At 30.5% G+C, this 25,652-nt stretch overlaps 1 protein-coding gene across 4 annotated transcripts; it reads left to right on the top strand.

Annotated features, from left to right (window-relative positions):
• Positions 1-24,902, top strand: LOC148614623 (E3 ubiquitin-protein ligase HACE1-like). 4 transcript variants are annotated; one of them, XR_015923738.1, is made up of 26 exons: positions 1-164; positions 705-759; positions 1,672-1,761; positions 2,059-2,163; positions 2,832-2,907; positions 3,263-3,340; positions 3,623-3,676; positions 4,148-4,230; positions 4,962-5,058; positions 8,958-9,059; positions 10,541-10,647; positions 11,831-11,993; positions 12,355-12,752; positions 13,390-13,458; positions 13,877-13,964; positions 14,417-14,525; positions 14,763-14,860; positions 16,454-16,541; positions 16,906-17,055; positions 18,084-18,145; positions 18,470-18,604; positions 19,022-19,153; positions 19,651-19,746; positions 20,134-20,318; positions 20,611-21,013; positions 21,297-24,902. XR_015923738.1 is itself a non-coding variant. In XM_088588849.1 (26 exons), exons 1-25 carry the CDS (start codon positions 101-103, stop codon positions 20,711-20,713), a joined length of 2,787 nt encoding a protein of 928 aa, XP_088444975.1. In that variant the 5' UTR covers positions 1-100; the 3' UTR covers positions 20,714-20,735; positions 21,297-24,902. The 4 variants fall into 4 exon arrangements, 3 of the variants coding, with proteins under 3 accessions (XP_088444975.1, XP_088444973.1, XP_088444972.1); XM_088588849.1 differs by having other exon boundaries at positions 20,611-20,735; XM_088588847.1 differs by having other exon boundaries at positions 20,611-20,744.
• Positions 24,903-25,652: the final 750 nt, after the last annotated feature.

The raw sequence follows: 25,652 nt of genomic DNA, 5'->3' as shown, positions 1-25,652 counted from the left end.
GATCCATACCGATGGCTTAATTTCCGGATTAGCAGAAGCTATTTTCGTGCCTGACATAAACAGTAGCGTAGATGTATATAATGTAACATTTAAAGAAAAAATGGAATTCCTGAAGGACCTGGCAGCTTCCCTGAGAAGTGCCAGAACTGTCGAACTTCCCGCTGGTATGCCTATTTAATTCATGATTATCGGTAAAAATATATAAGTTATAGTCACAGATCACAGTCACTTGTTTCTATCAATGCCAATAAATGGCCGGTTACGATCAAATATGAAAATAGTAGCCTGTTTCACATTTGATTAAAACCGGTATAGAAAAATGTGTCTGTGCAAAGCTTCAAAGTAGAAGGACAATTTAAAGATATCAAATTCCAAGTGATCATAACGTGAAACCAGGAAACAGGCATGATCTTATTAACATTATACAGAATTTGTAGATAACGGAATAAAAATAAAATTACATATTTAAAATGGAAGATAACAAAAACAAAATTGTGCATAAAAAATTCAGCACTTGCAATATGAATGCATGGGAAATATAGTATATTGTGAGAATTCCACCAAATAAGATGCGAGTGACATCATATATTCCACAGGGGAAAGTATGTCCTGTTCTGTCCACAGGAGAAAGTATGTCCTGTTCTGCCAGTAGCACTTGTCACGACTAATTTGAGGCCTTATTAATTTTTTTTATCTATTTACAGATAAGACATCTGCTTATTACATGTTAATGTCAATGATTATTGGGAACCAATATAGGTAAGATACATGTACATGTAGGATATTATTTGTTATTGAAGTACAATTATTTTCTTGACATAAATGTCGTTAAACATAGCTGGCAAATTACTTACTGGCTTATATTGAACTTATACCTATATTTTAAATGAAGGGAGAGAACTGCAACATTGTATCAAAACATTTTTGTAGTTTCAAAAATAGGTTTATATACATCATATGTTTTATTTTCCTTGTTAATTTGTCAGTTAAGATTAAAATCCAGAATTGACATACATTAGTGTAGCAGCTGTCTGAAAATAGACTTAATTTTAGTCATGAAACTCATACACTGTATTTACAAATGTGTGTCATTGGACTTGCCATTGCATTTTCATAACTGTGCAGAATAATTCATTTTCTGGAAATATTTATATTAGTCTTTCTTCAAATTTGAAATGATTTCCTAAAATTGATGTCTAGATTCCTTTATAAATTGCAGTGGTTGAATTCCTTAATTAATAGGACATTAAACCCTGGATTAATTAGGACAAATGTCCAGTCATCTCTTATCTAAATTGTACCCTACTAACATTTTGCATACCTTTGTTTTTGTTGAACTGAGGTTGAATTACATTTTTATAAGTTTCTCATTTGATATTATTTGACTCTATACATGTACATGATTACTTAGATTAAATCTTTATACTAGTCAGAGGTTTGCACTTCCAAAGATAACTTCCTTGAATTCAGCCTCAATCAATAGAAAATCTCAGAAAGCTGACCAAACAAAATAAAAAAAGATTATTGTACTTAAACATGTTCCATCCCATCCATATTGGCCTTGTACTGGAAACAGAAGGCACAATTTACATTGTATTGATGTGCAAAAAACCATTAAATCCCCTGGCATGTATTTGATTCCTTTATTTAAAGCACAATTATCTTTTCTAGGTCAGTGTCAGATTTGTTGTCAGGAAAGAAGTTTGATGTAAACTACGCTCATGGCCGGTCTAACAGGAACCTTTTACATATTGCAGCAAAGTAAGTAAAATAGTTTAAATAAAGGTCTGATTGAGATCAGCTACAATAGAATATCTCAATTAAGTTCTAATGTAGCATTAGCGTTGTGATGTTTTGGCAAGAAAAAGCCAGAGAGTGAAATTTCAGAATTTATTTAAGTGTGAATTGTCAAAAATTTTTAAACTGGGAACATTCAGTAAATTACTGCTATCTATATAATACTTCTAAATGTTGTACTTTACAGAACCTTTTGTTATGTAAATCAGTTTAAGACCCATATGTCTTACTGCATTGGATAAGAAACTATTTGTTTTACAGTTGTGGAAGTTATGAATGTCTAAACCTTTTGTTGAAGAAGGGAGCTAATGTCAATTCCCAGGATATGTCTGGATGTACACCACTTCATTTAGCAGCTAGAAATGGGTTAGATATTTTAGTATCCATTAATTTGTATGCACATTTTTTGGTTGGTCTTTTGTTTAAAAACCTATTATCAACTTACACAGCAACTCTTATTAAATTAATTATAGCATGTACATGTATCTTGGTCAGTTGAGAAGGAGATTTAAACTTTATATCAGACATGGTTGAAAGTTTTAATATCCTTTTTGATTCCACTTCAACAATTTAATCACAGTAAGAGCAAATCTATCTCCTGAATATCATCATTGTATGAGCTGTAAGACTAGTAAATGGTCAAGATTACAGCTCTGGAATTAGTTAGTTTCATGTTTCCAGACTTTCTTCACAATAAGATTTTCAATTTGTGATTTTATCAAGTTTTAATAGGATTTTAGACTTTGCCTATAGGGGAGGGAGCTATTTGTATACAAATTACATTTAACTTTATTAATTACGCACTGTGATATTATATTGTTTATGTTTCGACCAACAGCAATACCTGAGACACTTCCTATAACACATGACATGTGTTTGTTAAAAGTTCAAACAATCATATCCTAATTGCAATTAAATTCACTTCCAAAATATATCACTTCTGACAGAAAGATTTTGAGCCATTCATGTTTGACAGAGGCTCTACACGTTGCTGATGCACTGTCCCTATGAAGTTTATTTTTCTTCTATTTCAGACAGAGAAAGTGTATCAACAAACTGTTAGAATACACAGCTGATGTGAATATTCGCAACAATGAAGGTTTAACAACAGTAAGCTCTACAAAATGCTGTCCAATCTCATATTAAGCAAGCTTGTTTGCATTTTGAATAGAGAAATCATTATTTCATACTGTTGTTGCTTGGTATAGGTTATGATATACTCATTTGATATGGTTTAGTGTAAAGGTTGAAGCATTAAGAAATGTCTGAAATGAAAAAAAATCATTTTTTATTACCATTTTCATTTTTTTGTTTGACTTTGATATCTCATATGTATTTTCACAAGTTTGGATGTTTTAATTTGAATATGTAGTTGAGGAAATGCTTTAATAAATTCATACAATGAGATTCATTTTTGGTTTGTTGAAAAAAGTAGAACCAAGTTGTTTGTTTAATAATTTTATAGATCCACTGGTTGGCTGTTAATGGCAGGACAGAGTTGCTCCATGATTTGTTCATGCATGTACAAGATGTTGATGTGGAAGTAAGTGCTCAAAATAAAAGTTTGTACCTTGTAATTGCTATTTAAACTTATTTATTTAATCTGTAGTATTCAAGCTTTTGATTTATTTCAGCAATAAGTGTATGTTGAGTTTTTACCTCTTGAACAGAAATTTTGAATCTGCACATGAAATTGTGCTTAGCTATTGAGAGCAATATTTATGAAGATAGAGATAACCCTATGTAACCTTTATTTTACTACACAAATATTATTTTCCATTTTATACCAGTATGTTTACATATTCTATAACCATGTTGATTATAGGATGCACAAGGACAGACAGCTCTCCATGTAGCCTGTCAGAATGGACACAAATCTGTAAGTTGATATTTCATACTAAATAATTATGTAAGTGGAACATGACAAAAACCTTGTTCTAGTGTAACATAACTTGAAAGATTACTCACCCTTGAACATTTTCAGTACTGTTGTGACATCATATAATTGGAGTTACATATGTACCTTGAATATTCGTAATCATATTTTTAAAAATTTTTGGCACCCAGGCCTAGTTCTGTGCAGTATGATGGGTAACTTTTTTTTATTGATATTCAATTTTGCTGTATTATTAAAGTGGAAAATGTATTCAGAAATATTTTGTGGGTTTATTTCTAGGCAATCATTTTAACAGAAATCAACAAAGATAAATTTGATTTTAAAAGCAAAATAAGATAATTTTAATAAATCAACATAATTGTCTACATGGTGTAATGGAAACTTTATAATAATGATGTCAGTAGTGTATCAATGTAAAAAAAACCCATGCCACTTTATTTTCTGTCTTTTCAGACAGTTGTATGCCTATTGGACCATGGAGCAGAAATCAATAGACCAAACCATTATGGCTGGATGCCTCTTCATTTTGCCTGCAGGTTAATTACTGAAACTCTTTCCTTGCAGTAGATCATTGTGTTATTCTGAAATGAATGTGAAAATGAAACTTGTTGAAATTGCAATGATAAAACCTGGAATTGTTGTTTATTTTGTAGAAACTGAAATTGTGGTTAGCTCTAATTGGTTAAACTGTAATAGTGTAGAATCAAAATGTTTTCAAGTTAAAAAAATTGGTTGAAGTTGAAATATTTTGACTGTAGACAAGTGATAATCAACTATGGTCAAACCTATCTGAGTGACCACCTGCATTCAGCAATAACCTGTCTTACCAAACTATGATTGAAATATCCATATGTAGTGCATTTTATATAAAATTAACCTGTTCATAAAGACCACCTGTCTTATGTAACGAAGATTTTGCTTTCCTTGCAGTGTCACCAAGACAGATCTCAGTATACTTGTAAAAAGATTATATTTTGGGTCTCAGGAAGAACATTTCATACAATGTTCAAACACATACCAGACCAGATAATTCTTCAAAAATCGATAATTAAAATGTCAAAGGGTCAAGGTTACATTTAGAATGGAATTCTTTTATTTCTTTATTAACATTTAGTGCATATATCGTGCAATGAATTTTGACAATCTTGGTTCATAGTTAGTACTTATGAAAATCTAGAATCTTTTTGATTTTAAAGTTGCAAGTTCAAAGGTTAAATGTCAGAAGACCCTACACTTAAGGTTCCCATTTTTTATTTTATTATTACAGTCATGGCCAGCATGACACAGCATTGATACTGTTACAGAGAGGTGCAGTGTTTCTTCCAGATAAATACAACAGGACACCGTTAGATCTGTGTATAGAGGTATTTATTAAATATTAGAGTTCTACCATAGGCTGATGCTAGTACAAAGCAGTATTGGGAATTGCCAGTGTTAATATGATCTGGTCAGTGTATGTGCTAGTAATGAGCGATTTCTATTAATGTTTGAAAATGTCTTGTGATTGATATTCTGAACAGTATTTTAAATAAAAGGAACTGCATGTAAGGTACTGGAAAAAAAAATAACTTGAGTGAGTATCTTCTGCTGAATAAAATTTTATTTGCAATTTTAATACAGAAATTTTTGAAACAGTATAAATTCAGAAATTTTCATGATGTTTTTATTATGCACCTCACTTGGTAAATATTAACGACATACACTAAAATTTCATTTTTTTTTTTATTATCCAAGAAGTGAGTCACAAAAATAAAAATGGCATTTCTTTTTTGGTTTTGCCAATTGCAAAAATAAATGCATTCGAAAATTTTCAGTATTCTATGCCAGGAGACTAGCTTCATCAAAGTATGGAATGTGCTTTAATCTATTAAAATATTTTGAGATTCTTAATTATAAAAACGTTGGACCATACTTCTGAAAAATATAATACATAATTGGACCCAGAACTAGGCCTTGAGGACATAACCCTTTTATGCTGGTACTAAATGTATGTAGCATGATATTTATTCTTTTTTAAAGAGGTCCACTGAAATAGAAAAGTTTATCTAAGCTACCCAAGAAAATTACCCATTACACTGTCGACTAATGATAAGGTTTATCTATTTATGATTTAGGAAATTGTCAATATTAAATTAAATTTGTTGTTCAAATTTCTGCCTAATCATTGTATAATGAAACCTGTCTAAACTGAACCCCTCTATAGTCATGAAGATTGGTTTGGTTAAAGGAGACGTGACACAAAAATATCATTCTTTAAACTTTTATATTGATAAAAACGATGGTATATTTAGGTACGAGTGTAACAAACATTTTCTCATCATGTTAGAATGATTTATTTGTGTTATCATGATGACCTAATTCATATGCATAAATGAAAACCGGAAGTAACGCCCACTTACCATATATGGAACTGCTATGTCATTGTTCTCAATCTTTATTTGTATGCATTGAAAATGTATACAAAGTGCCTGAAAAAATAAATCTTCGAAAATAGCTTGTATATATGATGCAAAGTGGTCCAATGATCTGCCTATGAGTGCGATAATCGTATTTCAAGAGTAAGAAGGTTAAACTTCTTCTCGTTTTCTGACAGCTTTTCATTTTTGTTAGGCATACATCCATGCGTAGCAAAAACACAACTACTTTGCACACTATTTTAGGACTTGAACAGAAGTGTACAAGTCAAATAGTGACACTCTGTGTATCATTTTTTCTTTGTCACTGGGTTATATCAATTACCAAGCCCTTTAGACTTAACTGTAGCCAAGAGAATGCGTGGGTGGCTTCTTTTATCTTTACATGGTTTGGCGCCTCGTGACTATGATAATTAAAATATATTTGCATGTCTTTTGTTTGAGGAATTTTGAAATAAAACAATTTAAATGGAGAATTTGACACAATACACAATTTATAATAGGTGGCCGTAGGTGAGTTTAAGGGAGTTTTTTTTGGATATGAACAATATTTTTTTAGATCAGTTAAAATATTTGATGTTAGCAAAAAAGATTTAGAACATGAGGAACCTTCAGCATGAAACCTGTATGGGTTCTCAAATAAAATCATCAAAAACCAACAAAAAATAGATATGTATGTATTATCCTATAGCTATACTTACAGGGTACTGGTACATGTACACTTGTCAGGAAAAAGGGGGGAAATCAATATTTTCATTATTCGAGATCGGTACAGTTTAAATCTTAGAATGTGAATTGAATTTACTTCATGTAAAAAGTTCAATCGATAATGACAGAACATAATGAAATATTTCTATGTAATCTTCGAAAAGAAGTGGTGTCGTCTCTCTGTTGACTCTAGTCTTCATACATGTAATAGTTAAATATTTCTTTCATTGTTTATCATTTTCTTCTCGAAGTGGTTTAAATTGATACAGCTGTAGGTATATATTCGCTGGCAAACCAAAACTTTCAATATTTTCACTCTCAGTTGTAGAAGTCATATAAAAAGTTCAGAAGCTCCATGCATTTCAACCACTCGAATTAAGAACCAATGACATTGCACGGTCACTTGACCACATGGCTAATTAAAATTTGTATGGCTTGGGTCATTGTCGATTTTTAATCAATTTGTCTACAATTTAATGACTTAAGTGACTACAAGGGGCGTTATTATGATATATATTTGGTGTAATAAATCAAATAAACCAAGAATTGAAAAATAATTTTTTGTGTCATGTCTCCTTTAAGACAGGTCTTTGGTTTACTGAGGATCAAAATACATTTAAACTGGTATAAATTGTCTGGTCAATTTTTCTGGTTATCCAGGGTTTGGTTTAGACAGGTTTTCTGGTTTCCCATGGTTTTGTTTAGACAGGTTTTCTGGTTATCCCAGGTTGGTTTAGACATGTTTTCTGGTTATCCAGGGTTGGTTTTGACAGGTTTTCAGGTTATCCAGGACCAGGGTTTTGTATAGACAGGTTTTCTGGTTATCCATGGTTTGGTTTAGATAGGTTTCAATGTACCACATAAAACTTCAGAGCTGAAACACTCACTAAATTGGACACTTCTATAATATTCTTACTTTACATTATTCATGGTAATAAGAGTTCTTCATTTCTCTGCTTTTAAATATACTCTTTTCTAGAATCCAATTGTAAGTAAAAAAATCAACTTAAAGAGCTTCTTTGAAATGCCATTTAGAATTAATTTGTTATCATATGTGTTTGATTCTGCATGAAATTGGTATGGTTTTGTTGTAAAATAAAGATTCAGTTCATTGGCTTTGCTATTAATTCTTTTCATGTGTTATATTTCTGAATTGTCTTCCATAGGTAATCTGCCTAATGTTTCTTAGTTGTTATGAAAGGAAACATTTCTACTCTTTTTATTGTTTATAAGACATATTATTTTAAGTTTAAAAGTATCTAGTTTAGAAGCCTGGTATTTGTTGTTTGGTCAATGCTGCCATACACATGCAGTTTATGTGTAAACAAGTTTTTTTGTTGTTGACAAATTAGACGCTATTTATTTTTTTGGACAGCTGAACAAGCAGCAGTGAAATTCATTAGATAAACGTAGTAAATATAAATGATAAAAGTGAATGAACAGTTTTCACATGGGTTAAGTATGTTTTATAAACACCAAAACAGTATATGCTTTTGTATTGTACATGTATCAAATAACTTAGCAAGTACATGTATGCAAATCTGTTCATGGTATGGTAAAAGTATATTTATAATCTATGGTATCTATACAAGTAGGCCGTACCAAATTGATTTTTAAAAAGAATTTTCTACATGCATTTTTATTCCAGTGTTGCCAAAACTGAAAAGTTACCATTTCTTTTATTTTTTTTTACCTTTCATAGTCATATGACTACTTGTAGCAATGTTGTTGAATTTTGCCAGTAAGAATTTGTCTTTAAAGTAATCTTTGGGGCAAATTCACCTTGATAGACAAAAAATTAATATGGTATGGCCTCAGAGCTTTACACTGTCAAATCACATGCATGTACATGTATTTTGTAGTGGGCAAACCAGTTATGGCTATAAAGCTACATTGTCATGGTTATGGTTACTATGTTGAAAAAAAAAAGCATCTTACTTTTATTGAAACAAACAGATTTTTAAACAAACTGAAATTGTTCGAATTGTTTTTAAGCCTTTTTTAAACTTCTCAGTGGACTCTCAAAATACTTTTACCATAGATTTTAAGCATAAGAATCCTCTCTGTGCATATCAAATGTTAAAAAGAATTGTATGAAAATTTCATCTTGGTAGTGGATTTTTCTTATTCCAATTTTTCAGGGTGGTTATTGTGAAACATGTGACAATCTGCTTGTACATTACCCAAAGTTATTTGATCAACTGATTCAGATGGTCAGGAAAGAAGATCTGAAAGAAACTATGGTATAGAGTCCTTATGTTGTGTTTTGGGATGTATTAGGGTTTTTTTAATGATACAGTAGTAAATCCCATAGGTTAAAGAACACTGCATCAAATTTAGTGATTTATTACATGTTAATGATTTAAACTCTAGAATAGCAAATCATATATGACTTTTTGGACAACAGGAGAAAACAAAGTTTGAGATGGTGGAAAGACAGGACATTATAGCCAGTCAGCATCTTTACCCTAATCTGATTGCAATAAAAGATCATATCTTTTTTGAGGAAACCTTTGAATAGGGCAATATCTCTGTACCAGTGACTTAAGTATCAATAAAATTTGATACAGAGTTTTCATTTCTTTTCTCAAATAACAACTTAGATTAGATAACTAAATAGTAAACTAAGTGTCCATTTTTCAAGATAATGAAGTTAAAAAAATTGATATTTTGATAGGAATGATGAAGTTAATATTCCACTTTATGTGGTTCACTGATTCTTTTATCACATTGAAACTGTGGATAAATAGTTTTCAGATAAGAACAACATTTTGAAAATTAATTATCAAAATGCCAGAAAATAAACAGACCCATTATACTTCAAATCCATTAGATTAAGTGGGAAGCAGAATGTGTGAAATAGTCAATAAGAAACTAAAAACATTATTTCTATGGAGTTATTTCCCCTTTTGAATGTCATTTAAAATTCTTACTTTGAGTATTTTTTTTAGACTTTTATTGTGTACAGTTGTATATATGGGGCATAATGATATAGGTTTGAATTAAAACATTTTGTAATGCAATTACATGTAGTTTAAGGTCAAAATTTATTTTGAACCAACTACTTATAATCAGACTGAAACATTCATCAGATTGAAAAAGTAAAAAAAAAAAACAAAAATGTAGATTTTTATGAGAAAAATCTCAAATATATTGTTGGCTTGATTGTTGAGAGAACCATATCTGATTTACTTATTAGTTTTTAGGATAAGTTAAATACCATCATTCTCACTGGGGGACTTCATTAGTTTTTAGGATAAGTTAAATACCTTCATTCTCACTGGGGGACTTTATTAGTTTATAGGATAAGTTAAATACCTTCATTCTCACTGGGGGACTTTATTAGTTTATAGGATAAGTTAAATACCTTCATTCTCACTGGGGGACTTTATTAGTTTATAGGATAAGTTAAATACCTTCATTCTCACTGGGGGACTTTATTAGTTTTTAGGATAAGTTAAATACCTTCACTCTCACTGGGGGACTTTATTAGTTTTTAGGATAAGTTAAATACCTTCACTCTCACTGGGGACTTTATTAGTTTTTAGGATAAGTTAAATACCTTCATTCTCACTGGGGGACTTTATTAGTTTTTAGGATAAGTTAAATACCTTCATTCTAACTGGGGGACTTGATTAGTTTTTAGGATAAGTTAAATATCTTCATTCTCACTGGGGGACTTTTTAAACTCAATTAATCCATTTAAAAACAATGAATATTTTAGTTCCTGAAAGTACTGAAGTTTCTATGTAAGAAAAGTAATGAGATGGCAGATAGAATCCTGATTGGTTTGGCTGAGGAGTTATCTAATATTGGCCATAATCTGCTGAGGTTTGTGTTGTATAGAGTTGGGGATTACTGTCAAAGTACTCATTTTTATTCGTATCAATTTTTTGTGGTTTGTCAAATTTACTTTTAATAGACTGTAGAGTTTCTGGGTGTGGCATATAGCTTTCATATATCGTATTTAATCAAAAATTTTCCTTAAGGTGGGGAAGTTAAATTCATTGAAAACCATGAGAATTAGTTACTAATGAACAATTGTTTTCCTTTGTAATTTATAAATTCAATCATAGTGAAATTTTCAATGGAATGGAGGTATACTGGTTTTCATTTGCTAGTCTTCTCAAGTATCAAAAACAATAATTTGATCTTGGTAATTTTCATCATCAGTTTTGAAATGGCAGGCTTTTCATATGTCTACAGAACTCAGTGTTTTATTTCATTGCTTGAGAGCTTCCACTGACTGTTGAGTGCAATCTTTTCTTTATTCATATTCCTTTATATGTTGAAACAGAGTTGAAACTGAACTTTTGTTTTAATTGATAAAAAGACAAGCATGTTTATTTTTCAATACCAATTCTTGCACCCCATGCCATTTCATGAATAAACTGTCAGATGTAAATTTTGAAGCAAAAATCACTTTTCTTTTTTTCCTTCTTTTTTTTTAACTTTAATACTTAAACATAGTTCCAATAGACAATATACCACATTCAGGAAAAATGCACTAATTTAGACTTTTCTCCACGTCTGGTTAAGGTTATTTGGAGGTAAAATGGTAAGTCATACAGTGAAGAGCTAAGGAGATGTTCTTGCGGGAAATCATCGTTGATGTATTTTAGGTTAAAAATTGGTTCTTAAGCTCTCACTCTCTACAAACAGAAAATTATCTTTGATTATGATCTTTTTTTTGAAGGCCAGCAACATTTTGTTATGAGTATGTATATTTTGGGACCAGTTTTTGTCCAGTTGGGCGGTAAAATTCTAGGACAATTCTGGCCTTCCCAATTTGAAATAAGGTGTATAGTAAGAATCACAGCCTTTACCAAAAATTATCTGTATTACAATTTGCTGTACGTTGCCAATTATACATGTAATGGAATAAAACCTAGTTCTATTCGTTTTTGTAATTTGCTTCCAAACATGCTATGTTTATTTTTAATATACATGTAAATAAGGAAAGCAGAAATCTGTATATATTTAATTCATTAAATCATGGAATTGCGTATTACAGCCTATCCAGTAATGTAGAGCTGCATGTATCAGTACTGTTAGCCTGTGTCAGAGTTCTATGTAAGCTGTATACCTCTGTATACCAGTCAATGACAACATCTTTACTAATGTCAGCTGTAAATGGTGTTACACCTGTCTCTCCTAAAGCTGTACAAATCTTCAAGGTAAGTCAAACTGTCTGGTGACAAAGGTGATACATAACAAAATCATGGACAACTTAGGTTGTTGATATTTTCTGCACATATTTAAGGACTTTTGCAATTTACCAAGATGTTGGTTAGTATAGTACAAATTGCCTACTATTTAAGAACTAATTTTCAAAATTAAATAACTTGGTTTAATTCTTGTATGTGGGTAATATCTGATATTGTGGTACTTATTTTTGTGGTTTTTGTGGGTAGTGTGAAATCAGGAACTGAAAAACAAATGATACCATAGTATTTTGTAAGTGAAGTAAGATAGGATACTGCTAAAATCATGTGACTGTCATGTCTTTTGTCAAAGTTATGTGCAATTTATTTCCAGCCAGCAGAAAGTTTATGGCAACTTTTGGAAGACTGGTTATCACTTCTACAGATAGAGTTTGACCAAAAAAGCCCAACTGAGACATGTCCAAATACCAAACAAAACATTCAACATACCCTTGTTGCAGGAAAACAAAAGAAGACTTCCAACACTTTATCTCAAGATGCTCCCAAATCTACTGATCAGTGTACTGAAGGTGCTTTAAAGTCTGATGACAAATACAAAGATGGAGTTTCTTCTGAAACCCTTTGTCATGAAGGTTCCCCTAAACAGAGAGCAGAGGAGATGCTGAAACACATGAGTCTTGAGGACCAGGATGTCATTGGTGCTACCTTACCCAGAATCTGTGGAGTTGTACAAGCATTTTATATCACTTGTTCTTGTCATTCTCAGTCAGGGTGAGTTACTTACTCTTAATTCAGAAATAAAATGTTTTATATTTATACTGGAAAAATACATCTGACTTATATTTACAATAACTAAAAGTCACTTCTAATGCTTTTAACCAATACATAATTAAGACTATTTAAGTTAATTCACATAAGCTCTATTATTACAAATTCCTAAAGAACAGTATGCTGTAGATAATAATTGTGTTTGGATTATGATTGATGTGTATTGTGTTCCATTTGTTAAAACTATTCAGTACATTGGAGGATACAAAATAAAAATGTTGAAACAGTTTAGTTATAACTCTAAATTGAATACAGTAAATTTGGAGATTTTGGATGTAGGTTCATTTTGGTTTATTTGGCTCGTCTGTTAAAAGTACCAAAATTGAACCCACCAAAATATAACAATTTTGAAATGTATAGGCAGCGAATATGCATCAGTGTATTAGTAGGTGTGGACGAATACAAGGTTGATATCATAATATAAGTCTGCATAGCAATTAAATTGACCTTTCTTCGTTAAAGTGAATATGACACCAGTAGTGTTAGATTTCTTTATGATAATAAAGATAGTTTGATTCAACCATGAAGTGATTGCTTGACTCTATTGTCAGAGGTTTTAATTGTCAATATATTTTTTCAGAATTACATCACCCAGATTTATAGAATTTGTGTGTAAACACAACCAAGTTCTCAAAGCATTAGTGCAGAGGTAAGAAAGCTGATAAATGCTCACCTTACATGTTTCCAAATTAAAATTCAGAATTAAATTGACATGTTGTTAGGACATCCGAAAAAGAGACAAAAACGACATCAAATCAAGCACTTATTTGTTTTCACTAGAAACCCATTGTAAAACTTTTTAGGAACCAAAAAAAAATTGAACATGTTATTTATTTTTCAAATTCAAAAATATGCAGCTGGTAGGGGACAGTTTATTTCTACATTGTATGTGCAATACTCTCAGAATCGTTTTTTTTTTTATAACTTCTGCATGACCTGTACGTTTGTTACAGTAGCAGCTATATAGGGCATAGGTTTTCTTTTCATTTTCAGTTACATTGCCAGTTTCCATTTTAACCCGAGATATTTTCTTACCTTAATTACTAAATATTTTACACATATTACAGGAATCCCACTGTTATATTTGATCATTTCCATTTCCTGCTAGAATGTCCTGAATTGATGTCTCAGTTTATACATATCATTAAACAACAGGTATATAAATAGTAACACTTTCTGTCTCTTGTTCTTTCAAGGCATCTATAAAATGACTTAATGGTTTGGTAATGCTTCATACAATCTACTCAAAGGAATATATTATTTTATGTGAATAAGGGATATAAATGAATCCAACCTAAGCACTGCAGTGCATTACTTCATAGTTGTTTGTAAAGAAATTTACACCATTGAAGAATACTATCATATACTGTACATGTTTTTTGAAAAGTGAACAAAAAATACATGCAAGAAACAACATAGTTCATTCTATTACCATACAACCATAATTTTTTTTTAGCTTTCTAAATTTTGGTGTAATTTCCCCATTACCGAAAGATCACATAATTGAAATTATAAAATGTATACTTGCCATTTGTGGTAACACTGAATAAGTTTAAGCTTCTCTGTATATTGATCATTAAATTTCAGTTATTTTATCCTCATTTCAGCCATTTGTAAAGAGAAGAGAATGGTTTTACCAGAATAATAAAGACAACGATGCTAATGAAGTGTTACATATTCCTGCTTCTGAATCTGACATTCTAGTCATAAAAAGAGGTAGGCTATATAAATCATTTTTCTCCTTTTTTATGAAGTTGAATAAACAATATTCTTCAATATAGAATTAAATCAAAACTCACAATTTTCCAATTTTTTATCACAGACAGTCAGTTAGAAATTTTATTCCAATTTAAGAAAAAAAATGTTTATAGGGTATTAGAAAAATACTCATGTTTACCACCTACCATCACATGTTCTTAAAGTCAATGCATAATATTTTTTATTTAATTTCAGACCGAATTTTTCACAGTAGTTGTGAGAGAGTTCTAAAAGAAGATCCTGACAAACTAAAGAAAGGACTTGCCCTAAAGTTTGATGGAGAAGAAGGCATGGTATGAATATTGTTAAGTCTTAATAATTCTTTTTCAAAAATTGGTTAAAAATTGATTTTTTTCAGTGAATAAAATGGTTTTCAAAACTTAAGACGGTAATATGTTGAAGGTTTTGATAGTGGACCTTCAAAAAGTTAGCACTTATAGACCTGGCGTCGGTTTCACAAAAAAATCGTAAGTGTAAAGTTGATCGTAAGTAATGATGTCATAAAGTAATTTAGCATTGTGACGTCATGATTTACGATCAATTTCACACTTACGACTTTTTGTAAAATGGACGCCTGGAGTGTATTGCTGATAGCTTTGTATGATTGATAAGATGAATTGCAGTATTATTTGATAATGTTTTTGTTTCTTGGTTTTTAATCTATTGTCTCAATTTTCCAAGACACATAAGCTAAGTACACATAATGTAATTCATATTACATCAATCTAGGTATAATACATACTGCCCAAACATACCATATTTTCTGGACTAAAGTTGATATTTTTTTCAGCAAAGTGTCAGCCTTCACTTTGTCTTACATAAGGATTTTTCAAGAAAAAATGTTCATCTGCAATGCATTTCATTGGATTTGTTTAGGTCACTTTTGATTGCTTTAAAAATTTGGGGTAAACTGCAATCAACGAAAGCCGTCACTCAAACAATCAACTGGCGATTTGACTCAAAGATTATTGATCAGTGCCGGTATCCTTTATGAATGAATACGATAATGTTAATAAAAAATTTTGAACTTTGAAACTATTAAAATATATAAACAAACTCTAGAAGATACGTTAAGAAAACTCTTTTTTAATTAGAAAGACATTATTGAGTGTTTCAGGGTTATCGGTCCTAAACTCCTTTCATATGCAAATTTATACCCATTTACGCTTTTTTTTTACGCTTTCTTTTTTAATTAGAAAGACATTATTGAGTGTTTCAGGGTTATCGGTCCTAAACTCCTTTCATATGCAAATTTATACCCATTTACGCTATGTTGTAACACATTCGCACGTGGCTTAAATTATAATCATTTAAGATGTCATCTAAATGGCTAATTGCAACCAAATTTACTTGTAACTATTATTTTTTATTGTATTTCATAATACATATACCAGGTAATATTGTTTATTAATTACCGCTCGTAATTTTGACCAATTCATCAAACAAATTTCCCGCTTTTTTCACACCTGGGTGCCCATGCTTGACATGTTTACGATTTCATGATCTAAGGCTTCAGTTCCATTGACACGCCATTTAATAAAAATAATTGAACTCCCAGATAAAGTACACTTTCACAAAAATACAAATATTAATTTAATTCAGAAATACAATACAAAGTAACATCGCTGGAATAATATGATGTCAAAAACAAACTTCTAAACTCGGATCTCCGCTGACACCTACTATATATATGCACAGGTCTGACCCTTGACTTATCTGCCAAATTGGACTTCTCTATGTTTTTTTTGTCGATTTTGGTCAAAATTAGGCAATTTGACTTATACTCCACATCTACTTATAGTACGGAAAATGCAGTAAATTGATATTCTCTTTTGAGTATTGAATGTTCAAGTATCAAGAATATAAGTTCACTTTTTATATTTCAGGGACAAGGTGTTGTTAGAGAATGGTTTGATGTACTATCTAAAGAAATACTTAATCCTGACTATGCCCTGTTTACACAGTCAGCTGATGGTAGGAATGTTCAACATGTTCTATATATTCATTATTTTTGGTGTTTTGAATATCTATCCAAACTTAAGAGAGTGCAATACAGCTATAAATATATTGAATAACTGCAATTGATAAATTGAGTCTAGTCTTACAGTATGATCTAGATTGTTTCACACTGATACCTTAGTCAATATGCTCGGATGTAAAATAGATCTTCTTAGCTATTAATACTGGTAGCCACTTCCATTAATTCCATATGGCTATCTCCAATATATTAATGCATTTGAAGTAAGAGCCCAGAAAAGTGTAAAAAATGGAAGTTTTTTTTTTCATTTATAATAATTATACTGTGTCAATCAAATGAGGTCTGTTACTTTGTTTTTAGGTTGTACATTCCAACCAAACAGTAATTCAGCTATCAACCCTGACCATTTGAACTACTTCAGATTTGCTGGACAAATCCTAGGACTCTGTCTCTATCATCAACAACTCATCAATGTGTACTTCACAAGGTCTTTCTATAAACACATTCTTGGTGAGTATTGAGGTATTGAGTCATGTCCTCTATAAACACCAGCCTTTGTCTCTATCATCAACAACTCATCAATGTGTACTTCACAAGGTTTTTTTTAATAAAAACATTCTTGGTGAGTATTGAAGCATTGAGTCATGTACTCTATAAACCTCATCCTGTGTCTCTATCATCAGCAACTCATCAATGTGTACTTCACAAGGTCTTTCTATAAATATATTCTTGGTGAGTATTGAAGGATTGAATCATGTCCTCTATAAACCTCAGCCTGTGTCTCTACCATCAACAACTCATCAATGTGTACTTCACAAGGTCTTTCTATAAATATATTCTTGGTGAGTATTGAGTCATGTCCTCTATAAACCTCATCCTGTGTCTCTATCATCAACAACTCATCAATGTGTACTTTACAAAGTCTTTCTATAAACACATTCTAGTATAATGTTTCTCATTATGTGTAAGAGTAGCTACACTCATTGGTCTTGTCTATTTTTGTACCAAATACTAAGTAGAAACATTTTTAATGTTATTTTATGCTTCTACTTGGCTGAATAAACACCGTTATGTTACCCAATCATAGTTTGTCATGGTTTCCATTTATTATATATGTTTGGCTTTAGCTTAAGATTTACAATGTGACATAAATGACCACCTCATGGTCAAACAATGATCAGATACAGTGTCAATGATCTATTTTGATTCTGATAGGTCTAGTTTCTTCATAATTCGTAAAAGACCTAGCCTATGTGAAATATGAAATGGAAACCGTTTGGGGCAAAATTTTATTGTGGTGTCTTGTAAAATTGGGTAAAATTTATCTATGATGTCGCAAAAAAAAAGACTGTAAAACACATCTATGATGTTGGTCATACGTTTGTCACTTTGTTTACCACGGCTGTGGTCTAAACAGCTTTGAAGCATGTCATATCAGAATTAACATCATTCATCTATGTTTCTTGTAACAATTTGTCTATATTTTATTGTCAGCCAATAAATTCAATGCATTTAATATGAAATTTAAATCATTTCAGGAATCCCAGTCAATTATACTGATGTTGCATCTATAGATCCTGATTATGCTAAAAATTTACAGGTAATATTTAATATCTTTGAAGCACATTGTAACAGTATGTGTCATCTATTGAGGAGAATTTATAACAGGGTTATTTTGATGAAAAATGATAACAACTAATTATCAATTAATGCTTAAGGTGAGATGAATTTTAGAATGGAAGATTTAATTGTTTTATACAAACATAAACACAAACAGATAGATATAACACACTATAATACCGATATCTCTTTTATCTTTTTGTTATTGGATTAAATTTCTGTTTTCAGAATTATTTTAACTACTACATGTACATCTCATTAGTAAAGAAGGGCAGAAAATTAATTTTTTAGAATTATTTTTCAGTGGATACTTGACCACAATATTGATGGTTTAGGACTTGATCTGACATTCTCAGTAGAAACTGATGTATTTGGTGTGATGCAGGAGGTAGAATTAAAGCCTGGTGGAAGTCGTGTCATGGTTACAGAAGACAATAAGGTGATGTCTATCTTTCATAGAAAAAAAATTCTTTTCTGCATTTTCAAATCTGGATTTCACTGTTGCAGTTCTTTATTTTACTGTATATTTACTTCAAATAAGCCAATTTCTACTTCATAAATGCATATAATTATGGTATTTCATTGCTTTTACATGTAAAAGATAAAATTTCTACATTTTGCAGAATCAAATTGTACAAGTGATGAAGTTTCCGTATAGAGGTAAACTTGTGTAGACTTCTTTTTTGATACATGTATAAACCTTAAATTCTTATGCAGTTGGAAGTTCAAAATGGCAGGGTATTTAACACAGATAGAATGAGTGGTATACAGGGAAGTAATAAAATATGAAATTATCAGAAATGCATCTTTTAAAGTGTTATTTAAACTCTTCATTGTTTTTTGTTTTTATTTGCAGTCAGAGTATGTACAGTTAGTTACTGAGTTGAGGATGTCCAGAGCCATACAACCTCAGATTGACAGTTTCCTCAGAGGATTTCATCAGTATATACCTCAGGCTCTCATACAGATGTTTGATGAATTTGAATTAGTAAGTAAAATTGATGCAGACAGTTATTTTTAAAACTTACACTCCATTTGTCAGTGTTATTATTTTTCTATTTGAAACCTTCTGATCAAAACTATTTTAAAAATCTTGTTGAGAAAATTATTTCATGAACTTGATCTAAAAAAAATTGTATTTTATTATTCTAAAAAGTAAAAAAAAAATCTTAGAATTTTTTATTATATTATGGCTTTAGTTTTCTAGTTGCTGGATTTAAAATAGTTTAGCTCGAAATTTTTCACAATATTCCAATGCTCAAATCACTGTTTAAGTGCCTCAGAAAAAAAGGAATACATCCGTGACTATTCTTACTAGTCTTGCATTAACCTTGACTTTACTTATTTTACTAAATGCATGTACCTTTACTGTGGTTAAAGACTCATGGCTGACTATGCTTCATACCGCCACAAAATGTAATCAGCCATTGGTTACCAATGATGCTATGTTTTCCATGGTTGTATATTCCCCTGGTTTATTGACAGGAGTTGATGTTATCAGGGATGCCAGAGATAGACATCAATGACTGGGAGAGATATACTGAATATAGTGGGTATGACAGACAGTCTAATGTTATACAGGTAGGTCTATTGTGGTATAAACTATAGAGAGTTTTAATCAAAATGATGTAGACCTTTGTGATGGGGAGAAATGGGGGTATAGATGGTATGGTAACTAAAACATTATTAAAAACGTTATACATTTTCTGATATCAAATGTTCTTCTATTGTCATTAGAGGACCCAATGATATAACTGAGTAGGCATGGTCTGTCTGTCCTCGTAATCTCATAAAACACTGTTCAATAGAAGAGCTTATTAATGCAAGAGTGGATTTTCAAACTCCTATAATACCAATTGATAACAGTAGCCAATCAATTTGAAGGTCATTGAAACAATGAAACTACCAACTTACTACCTTAAGGCACTTAGGTATCACTTAAATAAAATTCCTCTTAAAAATTTTCAGTGGTTTTGGGAGATTGTAGAAGAATTTGACCAACAGAACAGAGTATTGCTGTTACAGTTCTCCACTGGTAGTTCTAGAGTACCATTTGGAGGTTTTTCTAAGTTTGTAGGAGGAGGAGGCCCTCAGCACTTCACCATAGCTACTGTGCCTTATAAAGAACACATCTTACCCACTGCAAGTACATGGTGAGTGACTTTATGAGTAAGGATAATTTGACCTTTTCTTATTGACGTGAATGATATATTTTACAGTTATTATTGTGTTGTCTAATTTAAAATTTCTATTTTCTATTGATAATTTATAGTGAATTCTTTTGAAAAACAATAAAATAATGTAAAATTGACTTTTTGAAACCTTGATTAGTAGAATTGTAACTGTTTTCTTTATGAAACGAATTAAACAAAACAGCATCAAAACTATTGGTAAAATTGTATTAGAAATGTTTCACATTTTTAATATTTTTATTATTGTTTGCAGTATAAATATGCTGAAGTTACCAGAATACAAATCTAAGGAAGAATTACACAACAGACTAATGATAGCTTTACAGTGTGGTAATCAAGGATATGCTTTTGCCTGAATACTCATAATGGCTTCTAATGGTCTGGAAAGTATATAGTATTTTATCAACACTGATTTCTATAAATTTATTATTGTTCTGCACTCTGTACTAATAGACTTTAATTTTGAGGTTCAGCCTTTAAAAATGATTGTGCAATAGCATCTATAGTTGTAAAATGTTATGAATGCTGACGGGGTCATGCTTTGTTTTCAGTTTTAACTGGGAAGCTTCATATCTTGTTATCATGGTGTTGGACTTCCTTATACTGTGATAGTACTCCTATTCGTGGGTACCAATTTTCATGGTTTAGGAAAAAATGTAAGTTGGTAGATTCTTGAATCATAGATTTGACTACTCCATTGTACAAATGGATGATCCTTTTCATTGGGAACCACATTTTGTGGTTTACCAAATCCCTGAACATTGATACTTCATGAACAATAAAACTTTACCAGAATGTTGTTGGTTTTTTTTTTTGTTTTTGTTTTTTTTAGAGGTTAATACTTGTTTGTGATTTTTCATTTTCTTAATGTGCTTCTTTTCAGATTTCTTTTTTTAGAAATCTATGATCACACTTGGTTATTATATCTATTTTTTTCAGGTTTATTTTTAAAGCTGTAAGTAGGAAAATATGCCAGAGAAAGTTCAATTTTAATTCTGACTAACTGTAATGGAAGCTTTCTTTTCTTATTCAAAATGTCCCAATATACTCCTAAAATTACACTCAAAACTGCATGTTTTAATTCATGCCTTAATATATAGAAAATAATCAGAGCTTTTTAATATATTAATGAAATAAAATTATAAAATTTACTGATAAACTTTTAGAGCTTCTTTTCTCCAAAACGTATCTTTAAAACAGAACCTTCATTGCTTTGCTAAACTACATCATATTCGGTCTCAGAACATAAATTATGTAAATTAGTATAAATAACCTTTTATCTTGTAGATTAGAGAAAGCAAATAATTAGATCATGTAACCATTTGTATCGTGTCATTTTTGTCTAGCTCACATGTATCAGGTTTATGTGTGAAATATTGATAATTAATATATTTTTTCTTTATTTAAACATCTGCTTAAACCATTTTACAATTTTCACCACTGAGAAAACATGTATATACATTTTCTGACAATCATCATTCTGTCATGTGCAATTTAAGTTATATTCTCTTCTGCATTATATGTTACCAAGTAATGTTATTTTTATATATGAAAATTATAAGCTAAATAATCTACGAGACAATTCTTTAAAAGAAAAGTTTTGTTGAGTGTAAGATTTGTTTTAAAAAAAGTGTATATAACTATGTAATGCCGTGACATTCATCGTATCCATTTATTCTTGAGTACCAAATTTTATACTTTAGTGACTTGATAGATATTTTGAGTTTAAGGTAAGCTTTGAAATGTTTTTTGGTTGACTTTCAATTTTGTCATTATAGTGGATACCCCACCACAATATACTTTGCTTGTAATATGTACATTGTCTCAATTGTTAAAATTGTGTTGAATTTACTATATTACATGGTATATATAAATACAAGCAAATCATTTGTGAAAGTTCTTTTACAGAAAATATTATACCAATTGTTTTTGACTAAAAATAGCAATATTTTTCCTAAGTTTGATGCTAATTTCTCTTTTGCATTGTGTTTTACTTTGATTAAACAAATGTTCAATACAATTTGTTTCTTCATAGGGTATGTTAGTCTTGTTCTAGTTTCATTTTCTTTACCGAAATTTCCGATGTAGAATGTATTGAAAACCGAAGACCGATCTGTATTTTATTGTTTACTTCTGGGTACTCAAAACGCTTTATAACAATGCAAAATTTTCTATTTTATGTTTTTTCTTGCTAAGTTTATCATGTAGAAATAGATATTTGTTATTTTTTATCGGTATTTTTTACACTAAAAGATGTTTTGCCCTCAACTCTTAACTCAACGCTCTCTAAATGACAAGTCTCCATGCTTTTGAATAGTAGACTAGGACCCAATCTCGTGAAATCACGGGGTAACATGACGAGACTTACATACTCTATAGTTTTTGACTAAAAATAGCAATTTTTTTCCTAAGTTTGATGCTAATTTTTCTTTTGCTTTGTGTTTTACATTGATTAAACAAATGTTCAATACAATTTGTTTCTTCATTGGCCATTGTCATACTTATCAATATAAAGATTATTTAAATATTCATGCTTTAATATGGTACATGGATTGTCCATGATATCAACATGTAATAAATTTGTAATATATTTGTTTGATGAATAACATGCATCTAAAGTTTGGTGCCATAAATGAGTCAGATTTTTTTTAGTTTTTCACATAGCTTTCTATGCAAAATTGCATTTTCAAAAGATGTAATATGGAACTGTCCCATCCATCAGGATTTTTTTCACAAAAAGAAACGAAAAAATCTTAAAATAAAAATACTTAAGTACCAGTTCATATAAAATTCAAACAATACCATTGGTAATGTGATTCATGGTTTGAAAAACCCACCAAACAAAGGATGCTTTTTCAGCCTACATATGCTATACTTTCAAATAACAATAATCATTTTTGCATGCAGAACTGCACTTTTTAGAAAATCATACTTTCATCTCCAACTAAAACCAACCAAATGAAACCTAATCAAGAACAATAACTCTTGCAAAGTGCCAATTTCATGTACAATCTATATAAATTTTATCTCAAAGGTGCAACACCCAAATGAAAAACTAAGACTGGTTATGTGATCAGTAATTGTTTCTGAACAAGAAATAAGATTGACTTCAGTGGGGTTTTGACATGCATTTATCACCTTCTGTTTGATTTTTAGAAAGACTGCTACTTCATACTTGGTTATACTTATTTTCATCAGCATTTTTGAAATATATCAATGTTTTAAATCGGTAAACAAAAAATTACGACATCACAATTTCTCAAGTAAGTAAATATTTGACGTAGTATTTTTTTTATATTGAAATTGTTCTTGAAATTTAACTCGGATCCAAAATCCAATCAAATCACTAGTAATAAAAACTCTTCGATATAACTTACAAAATGGCTACATACACATTTCTTCATTTTCTTTCGCTAAAGACTCTAAACAGAATCTACAGTTATCATTTTTTGGTCATATTGAATCATTTGTGACATCATACAACTATCAGTTACTCATATCATTGTTTACCTTTCCACAGACATTTTATGTCAAATCAATTTTCATTGGTGCCTTCACACCCGGAGAAGCAACCAATCGGAATTGGCTGGATGATACCCACTAAATATGAATGAGTGATGTCAGGGGTTTGAGGGAGCGAGGGTGGACTCAAAACCCTGACTTGGGAGGATGGATAAAGTGGGTTCACCAAAAATTTTATAAAAATTAACTTTGTATAGAGAGTATGATTAAAAATAAAAAGACTTAGTTATGGAACAATGTTATAATGAACACCTTATAATCTATTGAATCATCTGATATTGAATGAAATGAAGGTGTAGCTGATCTATTCTCCTCCAGTATATTTTGGGAACAATTTTGCACATTTGTAAAAAATAATTTTTCAACAATCCATTAAGATTTGATATATTGTACCTCTTAACCTTAAAGTTTTTTTTGAAAAGTAAGTTTACAAAAATGCTTCAATGGTGATAGACATGATAGAAGCATGTCAGATGAGTGTTTTTTTTTTTCATATACAAGCAGGTCTTATTTTACGAGAAATATAAATTTTTCTGATGTAATGTTTATAAAATTCAAAAACATAATGACTTTTAACTTAAATCTGATTCCCAGTCATGTTTTTTTAATTGAAATTTTAAAGTATGTCCTTTTAAGGTTGTATGTGTTAGGAAAATCTACAAGCAACGAATATTAGTTATTTCTACTTGATGTAAAATAATGTCTCATTTCAATTTATATTAGTTCCAAATCTACACTCTAAAATGTTGGCCTTAGTAAAGCGTTTCTATAAAAACACATGTATTACATTGAAACATAATTCTAATGTCATCTTTGTACTATTTATAGTGAAGTGTATTAATGTTTCTCCATTTTTTGCAGATAAAATGCTTGCTTTTATATATTGATTTAGTTGTATTTTTTTTTCATTCTGTGATAGTTTCATATATAACTTCTTTTTAATATTTTGTTTATGTTTTGTTTTATGTAAATAAAATTGTTATTGTACATAATTATTATTTTAATAAACTATTTTTAGCTTTTGATGTTTTTCATATGTCTAAACTGATTCAGTGGTGCAATTTTTCAACAAAGTGGGATTGTAAGTCTTAAGTGAGACCTTTTTAGTAAGGCACCAATCATTGTTCAGCACCTACTCCTTCTAATCTTATTGTAATACGACATGGTTCAAAGGTCTTTAGACCACAGCCCTGACAGCCATGGTAAAAAATTGATAAACACATGACTAATATTTCTTGCAACACATAGGCTGCTTCTATTAAAAAAATATGAAGAAACTAGTCATATTAGAATCAAAATAAAGCATGGAAACTCCAATTTATCAGTTTTACCACAGGCTGGACATATTTGTCACATTTAATAATGACATAAATTGTCAGGAATTTATGTTCGGGCAAAAATTGTAGAAATGACCGTTGTCAGGCTTCTTCAGCAAATCTTGGTCTGATCCATTGTCCGCAACTTTCCTTAATGACCTACATGATTGTTATGAATCTAATGGAGAGTTAGATTATCATAGAGATGTGTGGATATTGTCAGGAAATTATGTTTAAAGTAAATTTGCATTCATATTCTGTTATTGTGTTGCCAACAAAAAAAATAGTACTTTTTTTCTTTTTGACAGTATATATATTTTCCAATATAAATTTAGTGTCTGCAGTGTTTGGTCCCTAAATGTACAGGGTTCAAGAGCTCCATGGGTATTAGTCCCAATAGTAGCAAAGTCTAGTTTTCTGTTGGTTAATTTAGGATGTTCACTGGCCATGTTCATAC

This window comes from Perna viridis, chromosome 6, assembly GCF_037379345.1.
Source record: "Perna viridis isolate PV_CMFRI_1.1 ecotype Kerala chromosome 6, ASM3737934v1, whole genome shotgun sequence".
Lineage (NCBI taxonomy): Eukaryota > Metazoa > Mollusca > Bivalvia > Mytilida > Mytilidae > Perna > Perna viridis.
The sequence above is the reverse complement of the archived record's forward strand: the minus strand, read 5'-3'. Positions and strand labels throughout refer to the sequence as shown.

What these genes read in the sequence shown, in the direction of transcription:
- LOC148614623 (XM_088588849.1), top strand. Translation starts at nt 101, where the DNA reads ATGGAATTCCTGAAGGACCTGGCAGCTTCCCTGAGAAGTGCCAGAACT. An exon ending in CTCAAAGCATTAGTGCAGAG is followed by an intron (nt 13,459 to 13,876) that starts GTAAGAAAGCTG and finishes CACATATTACAG; the next exon opens with GAATCCCACTGTTATATTTG. An exon ending in ATTATGCTAAAAATTTACAG is followed by an intron (nt 18,146 to 18,469) that starts GTAATATTTAAT and finishes ATTATTTTTCAG; the next exon opens with TGGATACTTGACCACAATAT.